General features: G+C 36.8%; 1 protein-coding gene across 2 annotated transcripts in view; it reads right to left on the bottom strand.

The window, feature by feature from the left end:
* The window catches only part of LOC150080975 (ATP-dependent 6-phosphofructokinase-like), a 303,293-nt gene that overhangs the window by 201,664 nt on the left and 82,617 nt on the right, over positions 1–19,012 (bottom strand). For both annotated transcript variants that reach the window (XM_090381722.1, XM_090381723.1), the window contains exon 6: positions 5,323–5,431. In XM_090381722.1, the coding sequence (XP_090237848.1) occupies positions 5,323–5,431 (109 nt within the window). The remainder of the gene's footprint in view (positions 1–5,322; positions 5,432–19,012) is intronic.

Genomic DNA, 19,012 nt, shown 5'->3' with positions numbered 1-19,012 from the left:
GTTGATCTTAGTTGGGAGAGGGTTTTCCTGTAGGTTATTATATTTTTTGAATGTCTGATCATATTTGCTTTTACGTAGGGCATTCATAATTTTGAGTGAATGTGAGTATTTTATTGCTAGTGTTTTTATATTCTCGAACCTGCTATACAGCTGGTCAAGGAAATCTAGATATGGGATTTTTATGGGGGTTTGGCCCAAAATCAAGACCTAAGTTTAGGATTTCTAATTCAAGAGAGGGAAAGAACTCAGGTTAATTACCTTGGGGATATGGAATTGGAAGAGGGGAATCTTACTTAACCTACAACTTCATCATCTTCTTGAGTATTGCATTTGGCCTCTTATTCTTCTGGTTGTTGGTTACCCCATTAGACCCCATTAGACCCATTGTCAATGGAAAAATCCCCGTAGACATAAGGTAGCACAGTGGCTAGTAAATATAATCACCCCAACTCTCCCAAATATCCATAAAAAACACATATCACCTACAGTGATGTGTTTTGTTTATTCAGGAGTTATTGAGGTGTGTGTTCTGAAGTTGTTTGTGTAGATCCTACACCTCACTAACACTGATTTGCAATTTCATTTGATGTAGAAAACATGTTTAACACTAACCCTCTTGATGGAAAAAAAAAAAAAAAACCATAACACAACAACAAATCAGCCAAGTTATTAACACAATCAACCGTCCTGTAAACAAGGGATATTCTTGACTTCACTGATCTTTTGGTTGAGGAAGGCTACTTCAAATTTTCCAACACCCTATACAAACAAAAAAAGTCAGATTAAGTATGGGCAATCCACTCTCCCGTTCCCCCTGCTTGCAGAAATCTTCATGAGCACATTTGAATCCTGTCAATGACATGAGGAACTTTTATACAATTTTTTCACTTCGTGGCTGAGTTAATGGGTCTCAGGCATAGATTTTGTTATTTTTGGTTTTTAGGAGCATTAGCAACTAAGGCCATATTGCTCCGGGATATGCGGTGGTCATTCCCTGAATGACCTTTCCGCATCCTCCGTATTTGGTGGTGACGGGCTCGAACCCCGGTCTAATCAAGAAGCGTGTGCTACGCACTGCTGCTCCTTCCCACCTGGCTACGGAGGCGCCTACTCAGGCATAGATAGCAAGGTTCCCTCCCCCCCCAGAAACTGAGGTTTTTCATCCAGCAAAACAAGCAAATCGAGCAGAGAACACATGCAATTTACAGACAATACACACGGGTATATGAATTAACTTTCTGGGTGACCCTAATGTAATAGTTTTGATTATATCAAGTTTGTCACTAAGCTTTAATGTTGTTCTTTTCTTCTCTGTATGAGATTTATTAACTTAGGAGCCATAGTGAATGGTTTTTAATTTAAAATAAATGCAAAATGGCGGTATAATCCATGATATCAGTACATAATTCACTTTTAAAATGCCGAATGTAAACAAATACAGTAATCACGTGACTTGCCGTTTTCTTTTTTCGGCAATGCAAGACATCTGCGCTGTATGTATACATACGATCTCAATGTGCCGTTATTTCGAATGTGCCGTTATTTCAACAGTCTACTGTACTTGTGGATTCCTGGAAGATTAGAACCCATCTTTTCTATGAACGTGTTAAGTATTATGACCTGAGGGGAAAATTAATCAAAGGAACTCCTAAACTCTACTTCCTTATTCCTGGATGGGGACAACTGTTAGTTGGTACAAAAGAAGATTTTTACATACTTCGAAATTTTTCAGTCCAACTATTCAGAAGGAGATTCTTGTTGCAATTGGAGGAGCATGAGCCAGATACTGAATGATGGTTAAAAAGGGTATGGTGCACTACATTAGAAAGGAATATTATTATAGTAGACATAGTGGACACAGAACGAGTGGTACCATTCTGATTATTGGTGGTAGTCTACACCGTGAATACTACGGCTTCTAAAGAAGTTTAAGATACATCCTCCAGATGCCTCATCCACCGACGTAAACTAATTGGTTGAATGAGTCTGCAAAAAAAAAAAAAAAAAAAAAAGGGGGAAAAAAATGAATTCTCATACCTGGCTCATTGGGTATTATTGGTGGGAGTCTACCCCGTGAATACTATGGCTTCTAAAGAAGTTTAAGATACATCCTCCAGATGCCTCATCCACCGACGTAAACTAATTGGTTGAATGAGTCTGCAAAAAAAAGGGGGGGGGGAATGAATTCTCATACCTGGCTCATTGGGTTAGGTCTACAGGTATAACTTCAATGGCTCACTACACCATTATATTATTCTGAATGATCTAATGGCTGATTGTGCCATTCTACAACAAGAGTTACAGGCACATGGTGTGTTTATCAGTGTTCATGGAGCATAATGCTTCATGCTGCAAAGAATTGTGACATCATACTACCAATATCAGACTCATGATGCCTGCATGGAGCATAATCCTTCAGCTGTGGAGACCTGAAATACAATGATATCATCAGGCGCCTCCGTAGCCAAGTGAGAAGGAGCAGCCAGTGCATAGCATACGCTTCTTGATTAGACCGGGGTTCAAGCCTGTCACCACCAAATACGGAGGATGTGGAAAGGTCAGGGAATGACCACCGCATATCTCGGAGCAATATGGCCTTAGTTGCTAATGCTCCTAAAAACCAAATAGCAAACAAACAAACAACAATGATATCAACAACAACTGCTCTGAAGTCATGTCATCAGTGATGGCATGTAATATCAGGTGGTTCAGAGCAGTTGTTGAGGAGAGCACTGGTGCTTTTTGGGCAAGCTTGTATCAGGAAATTGGTAGTCCAGTGGAGGGTTAGAACACCATGATGAGCCTGTTGGATTGTGTTGCGGTTGCTTCCTCGATGGATGACCTGTGATGTTGTGGTGTTGCAGTTCCAGGAACCGTACATGGAGACACTGAGGTTTTATTCTTTACTGTTAACTACTGGGACAGTTCATGTTTTAGGAAAAGTTGACTTCTTTATTGTGACCACAATTCCTGGTTTAGACATCTGCTTCCTGGATTGAACTTCTACTCATGATAATCTTCATGCAGGGCCTACAAGTGTCAATTGAATCTTGGAAATCATCACAACCTTATGTTGGGACATTGTAATGTCAGATACCTTCATGGTATTTTGCATTGTGAATTAACCTGCTACAAGGGAATCTAAGATAATTGTACATCAATATTGTTCAGTGGTACAGCATTGTAAATATTAGCATTAGCAGCGACATATGATACAAGAAAGCAAGCTTATGCAGCATCAGGCAGAAAAAAAAACAAACAAAAAAAAAATTTCCACTTCACCCCTCCATTCGTTCAAAATACCTGTCCAGCTGAGCCTTAAATTTATTTAGGCTATCAACTTTCACAACAAGGGATGGAAGTCTGTTCCATCAACCAACTACCCGCTGGCTAAAGACAAATTTCCACACATCTATCCTACATCTGTCTTTTCTCAATTTGAATTTATGCCCTCTCAGGTGATTATTCTGAGCAAGAGGCAGAATCCCATCAGCATTGAGCAAGGCTTTATACACCTCTATCAGATCACCTCGCTGGTGCCTAGTGTCCAGACACTGTAATTTGCAAAACTTAAGCCTTTCTTCGTAAGAGAAACCCTTTGTTCCATTCACTAACCTTGTCGCCCTTCTCTGTACTCGTTCCAGCAGCTCTACATCCTTCTTGAAATGAGGCCTCCAGAGCTGTATACAGTACTCAAGGTGTGGCCTGACCATTGCCTTATACAAGGGAATAATCACCTCCTTATCCCTGCTAGAAAAATTCTTGTATATCATTGATAAGACACCATGAGCTACTCTTGCAGCCCGTCTGCACTGCTCAGAGAACTTCATATCTGCCTGCACAATTACCCCCAGGTCCTTTTCAATCTCTACCACTGTCAGTGTAGTACCACAGAGTTGATACGTTGCTCTGGGGTTGCTGTTTCCCATATGTAGTACTTTACATTTGTCAATGTTAAACTTCATTTGCCACCTCTCAGCCCATCTGCTCAACCTTTCCAGATCCTGTTGCAGCAGCATAGCGTCAGTAGTGTCCTTAACAACCCTGCCAATTTTTGTATCATCTGTAAACTTGGACATTAAGCTTGATATACCATCATCAATATTATTTATAAATACAGAAAACAATAATGGACCCAACACTGAACCCTGAGGGACTCCACTAATAACATTAGTCCACGATGAGCAGTGTCCATTGATTACCACTCTGTCTTCTCCCCCTCAACCACCCCTTTTATCCATAGCAGCAATTTGCCTCCAATGCCACACTGCTCCAATTTGTGCAGCAGTCTTCCATGTGCAACAGTATCAAAAGCCTTTCTAAGATCCAAGTATATAATATCAAAGTTATTCCCTGCATCCAGTTCTTTTGTGACTGCATCATAGTATCCAATCAAATTGGTCAGGCAAGACTTCCCCTTAACAAAACCATGCTGTGTCCGAACTATAACTGAAGTCTTGTCCAGATATTGCAGAGTTGCCAGGAAAGCTGACTGGGACCCACATAGCACACAATAAATAATAAAAAAAAGTGACTGCATATTATGTGAGCAGGCTGAAAAGCCTAGAATAACTTATGGAAAACCCTACTTCCACTATCTGAGATCAGCTAACTACTGTTCCAACTAAAGAAGCCTTTTAGAATCCAAAATTTTCTGACAGGATTCAAATCCAGATCTCTACAAATAATTATACTGTAGTGTATACTATACTACCATGAAGAATGTGACACTAATATCAGGCACCTTCCAAATGTTTTTGATCAAGTTGCACAAAGTGCAAAATATTCCCTTGGAGTATTTTATAACAGCCAGTGGCCACTATTTTTGGGCAATTCTGATATGTTACTCAGTTGGTCTGGTTCTCAATGTGCTCCAGTAGTAAATGCTGGCATATTTTCAGAATTTTTGGATTTACATTTCATGCTTAAAGATTAAACAAAAGGCTCATAAAAGGAAAGGTAGGTGCTCAGATGAAAGTTCTGTAAAGAAATAGATGAAAGACCAGCACAGAAATATACAGAAATAACAGAGTGGATTGTCAAAGATTGCAATACAATAAGAAGGAAAATATTTAATATAATGTATTTAAGCCATATAGTTAAATCATTTAATAAAGAGTTATATATCCAGGGTTCTAGTCAGAAATATAATCCCTGCTATTTTTATATGGGAAAAATCAGTTTTGGCTTATAAACTTTCCTGAGAAACATAACCTGCCATAAATTTAAGACCACTTGCATGTTATAGATAAAATTTGTACAATACTCTATATTAACATTATACTCATCTAACAAAATTAGTAAACAAAAAAAATTATTTACTTGCTGAAGTTTATTACAAAGTATCTGAGGCCAATCTTTTTCAGGAGGCCACTCAGGAATAAATACAAAATCAGCTTCTGTAGCCAAAGCACCAACGATTGCTAGATATCTTTGGAGAGAAGAAAAAAAAATATATATATAGAAAATTTCAATTAAAAGGGCATCACAGGTCTATCTCACTTGTTTTTTTGGTTTAGGCTATTTGTTCTCTGGATCTTTTTTTTTTTTTTTTTGTCATAATTGGGCTGAGATTTTTGAATATGATATTAAAATTAGACAGTGTTATTTATTTTATTTATTATTATTAGCCATATGGTGTAAGGAAGCCTGAGCTTATGCTGCACCAGCCAAAAAAAAAATTTTCTGAATTACCCAGAGAGAGAGAGAGAGGGGGGGGGGGAAATACCAAGAAAAAGAAGAATGAGCTGGGGATATTGTTTAGATTTTGCAATTCCTAAATTTAAAATTTGTCCACTCAACTGCTTTGTTCTCAATGGTTATTCACTATCATTATTTAGTCTAAAAACATCATCAGTGTACTTCCAAAATGAATACAAACCAATTTTGTTTGAAGAATGAAAAAACAAAGAAATGTAACAAATATATGGATGTTCACCATTTGTATATGTTTAGCTGCACCAGCTGTATGGCTGCAATTGTTTCACATCTTTTCACACTACAACTGTTGTATTATTACAGGTTGACCATCACTAATCCGGCAGCGTTGGGACCTGTGGTGTGCGAGATCACCGGTGGTTATTTTAGCACATACATTTTATCCAACAGCTAACCACCGCCTTCTACTTTTAACACATTGACTGCCAAGCTAGTTTAAGAAAAAAATTCCCCAGGAGCCAAAAAATATTTAGGAAATAATTTGATTAATTCTAAAATAAATATTGTAATGTCAGTGTTGTTGTTTTTTCACTTAAAATATAAAAAAAAAAAGAAAAAAAAAGTTTTTTTTTTATGTTGCATGTATGTTTTATAACTAAAATATGTTGGTTACTTTATTCCTAAGAAGCCGTGTCAGCCACATACATGTGATGCTATTATGGCATACATATGATGGTCATTTGTGATTAGTTTATTGCACCCACGGTGAGCGCTGCAATAAAATTAATTGCGATAAAATAAACTCTCAAATAAGTTTGTCAGTATTGTTAGAGATTTTGTAAAAACAAGTTCGTTAGCACGCTGTATAATGCATCATATTCTGTTGTGTTTTTCCGCAAGTTTGTATAAGTGTGTTCTACACAAAAAAAAAAAAAAAAAAAAAAAATGGAATGGCTAAAAGAAAATTACTAAGATAACAGGAACTGAGAGAAATTGCTGCATTTTACAATTAAGCAGAGTTAGACTTCTCACAGACACACCGCTGTAGAGTTTTTTCAGAAGTTCAACTTGATCTGTTATGGACAATGTACGGTGTTTGTGCTTTACACCACAAGAGGCACTTCTTTTATGCACTGGAACCACGGCTGGGGCTAAATGTGAGCAGGTTATAATAATAAATGCAGAAAAACAAGTGGGAATGGCTTGCCAGTGTTTACAAGTTCGCGCCAACAGCTGATGCTGCAACCAACACCACCAAAACAGTAGCGGCAGGTCGATGCGCTGACCCAGGGAAATTTGAAATTACGTTTGCGGAAATTATGTCTGAATTAGCAGTGGAACTGGATTACTGGTGGCCGGATTAGTGATGGCTGACCTGTATTATTTTTTTGTTCAGAAAAATTGCATTCATTTCAGAATTAAAACAAGTGGCATTTTTAGAATAAACTGAGGATGAGGAACAACCCATGGAGTTTATAAGCAAAATAAATTTCTAAAATAAAATAACTTTATTTTAGAAATCATAAAATATAAATGGTAATATCAAGTTCAATTTTAACATTAGCATTCAAAAATTTAGCTCAAATATGGCAAAGGTCCAGACAACAAAGAGCCTAAACCTAAGAACCTGGTGCCTTTAATTGAAAGGTCCTGTATATTAAGATATATTATTACAAATAAAATAATATATATATATAAAATATTAAATAAGTGGAATAGGAAGAAAGTGAAAATTAAAAAAGGATATTTATCAGTGGACAAGGGCCACTGATAAATAGAAAGCACACAAAAAAAAAAAATAATGAATATAAGTGAAATACATGAGAGAGAGAGAGAGAGAGAAAGAGAGAGAACGAAGAAGTGTAGAAACAGAGAAAAGAGCAAGGAGAATAGAGAAATTATGGCATATATGAAAAAAAAAAGTTATACAAAAATATATAAATAAAATATACATATAAAAAAAAATAAAAATACAAACATACTGCCGTATATTGCACAATCCTGGTATCACTGATAATGACCCAATGGTTGTGCAATATATGACAATATTGTTTATTTATTTTTATTTATTTATAAATTTGTGTATAATTTTTTTTCATATATACTGTAATTTTTCATTTCTTTACCCTGCTTACTCTATTCTATATAATGCGCTATGTCATAAGAATAACATTTCACAGAACTGATGTATTTCTATACTTCTTCATTATCTCTCTTTTTTTTTATTATTATTCACATATACCAGGTGGTTATAAAATAAGTTTCCCTATTCAGGAGACCCTAGTGCTAAAATGGTTAGAGTTAGCACTGTGAAAATCTGTGGGTATGTCATTTAGGGTATGGGGAAGCAATTTGTAGAAGAAAAAAAAAATTACTTCAAATTTCTGCCACCAGTGTAAAAATGGCGCTGCACATATGTAAAAGTTTTCATTTACTTCAAGATGTGCTGCTTACACAAATAACATCCTGTTAGATAAAAGCAGAAAGGCCAACGCCACCGTTAACCATTATGGCTCTTACAAAAAATTACAAAAAAAGGAACTTACTCTTTACGTAAAACTGTTCTACCAGAATAATAGTAACGCTAAGGCAGCACTACGTGAATATTGGAAACTTACAAAGGTTTGCATAAAAGACCTTTGATGTCAGCGGGCTTTGAAAACTAATAAAGAAATTTGAAGCGACTGGAGAATTAGGTGTAACTCCAGCCAGGGGACGACCATGTATTGGAACAGAGGTAGTAGATGAAGTGGAGGTTGCAATGGTCTACAGATCAGAATGCGAAACACTACCAGTCAGTAGAGCCAGAGGTGTGTCAAGAGACTTGAACCCTCCTTGGTACTACTGTACGTAAAGTGCTTTGAATAATTTTATGCTAGTTCCAATGCAAAGAACTAAAGTCTTGTGATCAGCAACAACGAATAGACTTTGCTCTATGATTTCTGGCTCATATGGAACTTGATGATACATGGGCTTGAATGATCTTGTGGTCTGATGAGGCATATTTCACTCTTCATGGGGCTGTTAAATGCACAAAACTGCCGAACATGGGAAACTTCTCATCCATCTGCTGTGCATGAAAGACCACTACAAAGTCCATATGTTACAGTATGATGTGGATTTACAGCAGAGTTTATAATCAGACCATTCTTTGAACAGTCTACACCTCATATCCCCGTAACATATACAGTAGCTAATACACAGTACTGCACTCTTCTAAGAGATCAATTATTTCCACTCGACAAGAAATTCAATGCTTGGAGACCATAGTGTTCAAGCAAGATGGTGCCCCTCCCCACGTTGGTCAACAAGTGAAGGAACTGCTCCGTTCAACATTTGGAAATGATTGCATCATTTCTAGAGACTTTCTGCAGTTCTGGCCAGCCCGATCACAGATCTTATTCCCTGTGATTTCTGTCTATGGGGATACCTGAAAGACAGAGTTTACCATGGCAGCATACAGATGCTTGTTGATTTGAAAACAAGCATTAAACAGCATGTAGCCAACATCCCCAATGAGATGCTACATGAAACTGTGTTGCACACAGTCCTCCATTTTCAGAATGTCACCTCAAGTGAAGGAAAGCACATAGAACAATATCTGTAGATTTATAAGTTCTGATATTAAAATCTAATCCTAAGTTAAGTATTCCATCCCATGTTTACAGTGCCAAATTATCCCCTGGTGGCAGAAATTGGAACTAATTTTTTCTTCTACAAATTGCTTCCCCATACCCTAAATGATATACCCACTGATTTTCACAGCACTATCTCTAAACATTTTGGCACTAGGGTCTCCTGAATAGGGAAACTTATCTTATTTTATAATCACCCAGTATATGTATATTTCATTTTTGTGCGCGCACGCACACACACGCACCACGCACGACATACAGAGTTAAATAAAATTTGCTAATTGAAAATAGTTATATAAAATAACTTATTATTCAGGAAAAGGTTTTTATTTCCACCTTCCATTGTTATATTATACATATATATGAATGAGTCAAATTACATTGGTGTAAGAAATTTGTTTCACAAATCCGTGGTGTTTCTAAGTGTACCTTTAAGTGCTAATTCTAAAAATCTGAACCACTTTTACCTATCACATATAGCTTTTTAACAAACAGTAAGAACTGTTTTTGAAGATACACATTCCATGTGCAGTATTTCCTTTATGACAGATATGCCCAGAAGCACTTAAACATTATGCAATCTCATAATGTAACTGTGTCACATAGTATATAACATAACTTAAAACAGCATGATAAGTATTGCTCTTAAATAAACCAGATAAAGCTAATACTGTACTTATAATACGTGTTATTATATTCATATCTCATAGTTTTGTGCAGTATTCTTAAATTAGTATTACTTCTTTTTTTCATGAAAACTCCAAATGTAAAAGATATTAGAATTTATAGTACTTAGTATTAAGTGTTGGTTGAAAGTTGAGAAGATGAAAGAAGATACCTATTGACATTAGACTGGAATTTCTGTAGATTATAAATATTCAGGAAATGTGTGAAGGGGGTTTGTTGCAGAAAACGGATTTTGAAGGGATAAATGAGGACAAAAAAAAGTTGGAAACAGTGTCAATGGAAGTATCTCCAAAAAAAGCATACACCAGAACCAGAATGTCCGTGAGAAAAAAAAGTGGAGACACTTTGTAAGAGATGGGTTATTAATTAACTTAACTGAGCTCTTTTGAATGGAGTCTAGAAGACAGAGAGCTTATGGAGGCACCATTGTTGTTGTTGTTTGGTTTTTAGGAGCATTACCAACTAAGGCCATATTGCTCCGGGAATATGCGGTAGTCATTCCCTGACCTTTCCACATCCTCCATACTTGGTGGTGACAGGCTCGAACCCCAGTCTAATCAAGTAGTGTGTGCTACGCACTGCTGCTCCTTCCCACCTGGCTATGGAGGCACCATCCCAGATGTGATTTGTACAAAGTAACTGTTTTGAAGAAAAATAACTCAAATTGCAAAAGATAAAAATCCAGTTTTTTAGGTGGTGAAGAAGCAATATTTGTGCTGTCCCTATGCCAAGAGAGATCAGAGGTCAAAGTAATCCCTAATAGAGATATGTGATGAAGTCTAGAAATCCAAATGTCATCAAAGGTGAGTGTAGGGGCAGAAGACTCCTTTTTTCTAGATATAAAGACAGGACACAGTTTTAGAAGAAATAAAACTAAATTATCTTTACCCCCACTGGATAATTACTTACAGAAATTAGCATTTGAGGAATTGGTAGTGAATATTCAAAAGCTGTTTATGCAGAGCAAAGTTTCTCAAACTGGAAAGGATTTCCAGTCAATGGAAGAATGTCATTAATATACAAAAAGAAAAGAGTGGGAGAAAGAATAGAACCTTGGAGAACACCAGCATTAGTGGAGAAGTCAGAAAACAGAAAGCCAACTACCATTACCCACAGCATGCAATCAGAGAGAGAGAGAAAACTAGATACCCAATTATAAAACAGTTGGCAATCCATCAGATGGAAGCTTACTTAGAAGCTGTTTATGCCACACACAATCAAAACCCTTCAAAAAGTCGAGCAACTTTCAGTTTCACCAAACCTTTCCACTGAAATTGTCCATATGTGAGTAACGTAAACCAGTATATCAACCAGTGGATCAACTTTGATGGAATCCATACTGGCAATCATTGATCAGGTGGAAGATTAAGATAGCTTAGGAGTTGGTGGATAGATTTCTCTATTTCTTGAGAAAGAGTAGAAATGTAATAGGGCAATAATTGGATGGAAGGGATTTGTCACCATTTTTAGGAACTGGATTGATATGAGCAAATTTAAAAGGGAAAAGATGTGAAATACGAATGTGTAAAAAGGAGCACAGAATGGGAGTAAGCACAGGTTTTGAGAAGGGAAGAAATACCATCAGGACCTGGAATTTTTTTGGTATCAAGATTGCTTAAAATTCTTCTGAGATCTTTTTTGAAGTAACACCACAGGAGGCATCAAATGGAGCGTCTGAGAATGGCAGAAGGTAGTTTACCAAGATCATCAATACAAGAGTTAGAAAAGCAGGATGCTAGCAGGTCAGCTTTATCTTTAGCTGAGGCAGAAACAGAACTGTAATGTTTTAATAGAGGTGGGAGTACAGATGAGCAAAAGTTGCAGCCAATAGTTTTGGCAAGAAAGCAGAATGCTTGACTACACTCGAAAGCACGTTTTCCTTCTCTTAGCCTGTTAAAAATCTATTTGGTTTGATTAATAACTGCTTTACAATTGTTGCGAGCTTTGGTGTAGTATTCCAATACAAACATTCTTACCTTGAACAGCCTTAGCACATTTATTGGAGTTAGCGCCTCTAGCCAGGTGGGCAGGAGCAGCAGTACTTAGCACAAGCTTTTTGATTAGACCGGGGTTCGAGCCCGTGCCCACCAAATATGGAGGATACGGAAAGGTCAGGGAATGACCACCGCATATCTCCGGAACAATATGGCCTTAGTTGCTAATGCTCCTGAAAACCAAATAACAAACAAACAAACATTTATTGGAAAATCAAGGAACTTAGATAAAAGACGAGACTTTAAAGTTTTGTCTTTTTTTGTGGAATAAAGGATTTCATCTCTACAAGAATAATTTCACTGACATGATTAGAGCAAATGTCGACGTCAGAAGATTTAAAACAGTAATCCGACTAAGGAAAAGACTAACAGAAATCATGCGCAGATCTTCCCATTTTGCATTCTTGTAAGGCCAAACAACATGAGGTTGAGACTGGCCACTAGAGAAAGGCTCATTTGGAAAAGACACCATCACCAAGTTGTCAGAAAAAGTTGAGCTTTTAAGAGAGAAAGTCAAAGATTTCCAAATCATTAGTGGAATTTGGAGATTGATACAGGCAATAGATGAATTTTACAGATTTAGGGTAGAGAGAATTTTAAGACAAATAAGACTGAAAAGGAGATTCCAAATTACTAAGTCTCCGACAGAGAATATCAGGGCAGACAAATGCACATGTATCACCTTTGAAGCGAAAGGAATTGTAAAGAAATAATTAGAACTGAATTCAATTCTAATTATTTAGATCATATGTCAACGTGACCAACTACTGCTAGATGCTGAAAAAAGAGGAACAGCAACCAAAACTAGCTGCCTAAAAGCACAGGTTTAACTAAGTCTAGTTAAGAAATCCAGTTTGCAACCATCTGTGCTTGACAAAAGGATGTAGCCTTTGATATTTCTGTTTTAACATATTTTTATATAAAAATATAGCAGAAGGGCCTCTATCAATATTTTCATGTTTACTAATTATAAAAAATTCTTTCACAGTACAGCAAATTTCTATTAATTTTCTAAATTCCCATTAAAAATGTAGTTCAGATTATCAGCAGTAACACAGAGCTTTTCTTAAAATGCAGACTGGTGTTATCAATAGTATCACTGTTCTAGTACTAATTACAAAGACTGGTAAATTACATGATACACAACAAATACATTTGTTGTGTATTTGTTGTGTATCAATACATGTTGATATATGAAAACACAAACATTATGGAACTTGAGTGCTTTCTGCACTTTTTGTAAACTTAGAGTTAATAGTGACCATTACAACAGCTGCTAAGGAGCTAATAAAAATTTCAAAAATCACATTTATTGGCTATGAATGGCTAATGTTAATAAGGGTGAAATGGAAAGGAGAAAAAAATTGAGTTGAGAGGAAGACAAATATTTTTTTTATAGCCACATAGATTGGGCATATCAGTATTTTTCTTATTGCATATCACCTTTGTGACTACTAACTAGCCACAGCATGTGATCATTTAAATTTCTATTAGTTTCCCAGCAGCTGTAATGGTCATTGTTAAGTCAAAGTCAACAAAGAGTACACTCAATATGGTAGTTTGTCCCAGCAATCAATTACTTTCTGGGCGAAAGCAAATTTTCACGCATCTATCCTGCAGCCATCCTTTTTCCATTTAATGTCTCCTTATGTGTGTCGTACAAGGAGTAAGGATGAAATCAGTATTTAGTTTACTAAATCCACTTAAAGCCTTGAACACTTCAATTAGTTCTCTTTGCAGGTGTTTATTATTATTATTATTATTAATATCCATATGATGCAAGGAAGCCTGAGGATTATGCTGCACCAGGAAAAAAAAAAAAAAAAAGAAATGTTCCCGAGTAACCCTGAGAGAGAGAGAGAGAGAGAGAGAGAGAGAGAGAGAGAGAGAGAGAGAGAGAGAGAGAGAGAGAGAGAGAGAGAGAGTCAAAAGTAGAAGGGAATCACCAAGAAAGAGAAGAATGATGATATCCAGCTCAGGACCCTGGGTGTGCCAAGCCCATACTCACCAGATGTGAGTCCCCGGGGATAGATTAGTTTCCAAGGGCTGCAGAACTGAAGTCTTTTGTGGTAGGAGTACCATTTTTTCACCTCACTAACCTTGTTACCCCCCTCTACACCCATTCCAACAGATCTTAAGCAGACTGGTGTTAATTAAGAGCTTCCAAATATGTATGCAATACTCAAGATGTGCCCCAACCACTGCCTTATACAATGAGACAATCACTTCCTTATCCCTACTGGCAAAGGCCTCCATACCCGAGTGGTCAGGAATAGGAGCGAAGGTGGCACATACTCTGAGTAGACTGGGGGTCAAGCCCCTGACTGCTAAATACAGTCCATCTGCATAATTTTTCTAGATCTTGCTGCAGTTGATTCTTGTCATTAACCACTTTGCCAACTTGTTTCAAACACTGACTGTTTTTATCATTTTTTTTTTTTTTTTTTTTTTATCTTTATGTAAAGAAGTTCATGCAAGACTGCAATATCCAGTCTTTATCGTGGCCAGGAAATAGTTCCTATTTGAAGCCAATCAAAAACTAGATATTATAGAGGAGAAAATTGCTGTTAAAAGCCATCAAGCAAGATAACATGGGAAGAAACTATTATTCATGTCTGGTACACAAACTAAACAGCAATTAAGAATCTGATACACTCCAGGTCAGACAGGTACAAGGCAATGATTAAAGCTTGTGGTGGGCCATCAAAATACTAATATCTGTTATAGAAGACAAATGGTATCAAATCATATTTGCTGCTGGTAGATTTTTTCCAATTTATTACAGGATGTTCATTTCAAATATTGTTCACAGTGAAATGGTATTCATGTGGCCTGCAGTATATGTCTAAGATTATTTGTAAATAAATGTCTAAATAGTTTTTTAATTTATTTTCTAATCAGTAAAATGCATAATCATTTTATATCAGTTTCAATTGTTTTATTTCAATTTTAATGCTCATTTTGGGAGAAAATTAACAGCAATGCATATGTAGCTGCCACTGTACATAAACTTCAAGACAACATCAATACATATTTTATATTCATCTGTTCAGTTGTTTCCAGACTGACAATTTTCCTTGCAGATTCTGCAGCATATGTATAGTAACAGCACAAGAGCAAAGTTACTGCTCTCACAGCATAACTACTACACTGAGCAATGATTGACCTTAATGCAATCAAGGTCAATGATTAAACTAGTATGTGTTAGTATAGTAAGTAAAGTATTGTATTGCCTAAACTATTCCATCCATCCCTCCCCCAGTTTTCAGAAAGGCTATATTCTTGCTCCAACAAAATTCAAACCCAGAATTTTCCAAAGGAGTGAAAAGTTGTGAACTCACTATGCTGTCATGGAAAACAGTTACTTGAACCATATTGACAATAGTAAGATTTAAATGTTGATGTAACTAAATTTAAATTTTGTAACAAAAATAATAGGCCCAGAGAAGACCATGAGGAAGTGGACTGACAATGTCAAGCAAGGTTAGAAGGAAGGTGAGGCTTACTTTGGCCAGGTCTAAAGATCTAACAGGAAATGGGATACCACTGGAAGAAAATATAGTGAGTGGAAAGTTGATAATCCAGGCTAAGCTTTGAATGTCTTTTTTGAAGAAGCTTTATTTGTCAGAACCAGAATTAACAGCTTGATAACTTCTGGCATTATTGTGAAATTTTTACTACCAATGAACTCTTTGTGTCCAGAAGAAAGAATAATCAAAAGTTGCCAAATGCAGACTATGAAAAGGAAGGTGGGGGAGTTAATTCAGGGTCACTCTGGCTGTATGCGATCTAGCATTGCCTTGCTGTAAAAAGATTACTTTGGATTGCTAACCTGTATATTTTGATAATATTGTTGGTTTTCATATCCGTATCTTTTAATGCATAGCACAGCACAGAATGCCAAGGTGCATATTACTACTGTAGTAAAAATTTGCTAGCCATCCACTCTGTAAGAAAAGTAATAACACTTTTTGAATCACAAAAAATGCTAATCATTAACTTTACTGTAGAGAGAAAAGTCTTGTACTTTGCTTGCCATATTTTATAACCTTCACTAAAGGCTTTGCATCACTTATACACCTGTGATAAACTTTCATCTTTATACTGAGCTGTAAGTTGTGTAAACATTTTGCCAATGTCACAAAGCTTTATAACAATGTACTGAAAAAGAGAATTATGCATTTTCCTTATATATGTGATGGTGAAAATTAAACTAGTCTTCTGGGTTATGAAGAATACCCTTACTACTATGTTATAGGCTTTAATTAATTATTATTATAAATAGAAAAATTTGAAAATGGGAACTTTTAAGCCTAACATTTCAGAAAATACATCTTCGGAAAAAATAATTGCAGTATACTGTCACTGTACAGCAGCAGATTAGCATTAGTTGAGGCATTGTATCATATAACAATGGTGGCAAGTTACAAACGGTAAATCTATGGACACTTAAGTATTAATTAACTTCCAAATCTCGCTGTCTCAATTCAGAATAAACTAAGGATCCTGCTAGGTCTATAAGCTACTTATAGAAAATGATTTAATATAACAATTTTAATATAACAATGATTTAATAACAATAAAGCGGCTAAATATAACAAAAAACTTCTTGTTCAGCGGAGCTGCAACTTGTAACATGTGGATTTGATAACCTTCCCGATACCTACAAAATCTCTTAAGTTAAACTTTAAACTAAGTATTGTAACTAGGAATATAAAGCTACTCTAGAAAATAAGTTAATATGCCAATTTAAGCTAATAAAACAGAAAAAACTTCTCTATTCCAGGAGCAGTAAAAATTTCGCCTGCCCAAGGCTACTCTCGTTCTCAATTTCTGACATAAGCATTGGGAGATCAAAATTGAGAGTAGGAGTGTGCTATAGGCCTACTGACTCTGATGAGTATAATAAGAAACTGTACAGGGAAATAGAGTGGGCCAGTAAATCAGAGTCTTATAATGGGGGATTTTAATTTCCCAGATATTGACTAGAATTTGTGGTTGGCCACTCACACACTAGCAAGACTTTTGTGGATTTATTGGATGACTGTTTTCTACATCAGCATGTTCGGGAGGCAACTAGAAGGAGTAATGCTCTTGATCTGATTATCAGTAGTGATTCTTCATGCATTAAGAACCTGCAGATAAAGGAACCATTAAATGGCAGTGATCACAGTGTGCTGAAGTGGAATTTACTCAAAGAGGTAACTACCATCAGGGATAAAGGGAAGGATTTTTGCTTTCGTAAAGGCAACTACGATGGTCTGAGACAGTATTTAAATTCTATACAGTGGGACCAACAGCAAATTCAAAATGGGAAGCATTCAAAGAACTTATCTTGGAAGCTACTAGGCTTTACATACCAATTAAGAAATATTGTTCAAGGTTTATGCCTAAATGTATGTCAGATGAACTAATGAGACATATGGCAGAGAAGTAAAATGCATGGGATACATATAAATTAATGGGTGACATGGAAGCCTATAATAGATATAAGCTGGTCTGTAACCAAGTCACAAAGGAGATTAGGCAGACAAAGCCAGATTATGAGAAATCCTTAGCAAAGGATGCAAAGAAAAACAGAAAAGAGTTCTTTACCGATGTAAACTCTAGAAGGAAAGGGATGAATCACATTGGTCCATTGGATATTGATGGTTCAACAGCTGAGGATCCTGTTCAGATGGCTAACAAACTAAACGAGCATTTTGCATCTACATTCACACATGAGGAGTTATTCAGAAAGGGGAATGCCAGAGGTGAAGTAAACTCTGGCAGTGAGCTAGATGATTTTGTAATAACTGAGAGGAAAGTGGAGGAGAAATTGTTGAGGATAAACATAAAAAAGGTGCCCGGGGTGGATGGGATCTACCCAGTTATATTAAATGAGGCAGCAATGGTAGTAAGCAAACCCTTAGCCATAATTATGAGAGCTTCTTTGGACTCGGGGGAGGTACCCATAGACTGAAGATGTGCAAACGTGACCCCAATTCACAAAGGAGGATCAAAGGCTGACACAAGTAATTATAGATCTGTGAGTTTAACTTCTGTTCCAGGAAAATCAATGGAGGCACTGGTTAAAGAAGCACTGCAGGATCATCTAGACAAGACTTCAGTTATAGCTCGGACACAGCATGGTTTTGTTACGGGAAAGTCTTGCCTGACCAATTTCATTGGATACAATGATGCAGTCACAAAAGAACAGGATGCAGGGAATAACTTTGATATTATATACTTGGATCTTAGAAAGGTTTTTGATACTGTTGTACATGGAAGACTGCTGCACAAATTGGAGCAGTGTGGCATTGGAGGCAAACTGCTGCTATGGATAAAGGGGTGGTTGTGGGGGAGAAGACAGAGTGGTAATCAATGGACACTGCTCATCGTGGACTAATGTTATTAGTGGAGTCCCTCAGGGTTCAGTATTGGGGTCCATTATTGTTTTCTGTATTTATAAATAATATTGATGATGGTATATCAAGCTTAATGTCCAAGTTTGCAGACGATACAAAGGTTGGCAGGGTTGTTAAGGACACTACTGATGCTATGCTGCTCCAACAGGATCTGGAAAGGTTGAGCAGATGGGCTGAGAGGTGGCAAATGAAGTTGAACATTGACAAATGTAAAGTACTACATATGAGAAACAGCAACCCCAGAGCAACGTATCAACTCTGTGGTACTACACTGACAGTGGTAGAGAATGAGAGGGACCTGGGGGTGTGCAGGCAGATATGAAGTTCTCTGAGCAGTGCAGATGGGTTGCAAGAGTAGCTCATGGTGTCTTGTCAATGATATACAGGAATTTTTCTTCAGGGATAAGGAGATGATTATTCCCTTGTATAATGCAATGGTCAGGCCACACCTTGAGTACTGTATACAGGTCTAGATGCCTCATTTCAAGAAGGATGTAAAGCTGCTGGAACGAGTACAGAGAAGGGCAACAAGATTAGTGAATGGAACAAAAGGTTGATCTTAGGAAGAAAGGCTTAAGTTTTGCAAATTACAGTGTCTGGAGACTAGGCACCAGCGAGGTGATCTGATAGA

The sequence above is a fragment of the Mastigoproctus giganteus genome, chromosome 9 (assembly GCF_048544385.1).
Source record: "Mastigoproctus giganteus isolate SK-2022 chromosome 9, ASM4854438v1, whole genome shotgun sequence".
NCBI lineage: Eukaryota > Metazoa > Arthropoda > Arachnida > Uropygi > Thelyphonidae > Mastigoproctus > Mastigoproctus giganteus.
The sequence above is the reverse complement of the archived record's forward strand: the minus strand, read 5'-3'. Positions and strand labels throughout refer to the sequence as shown.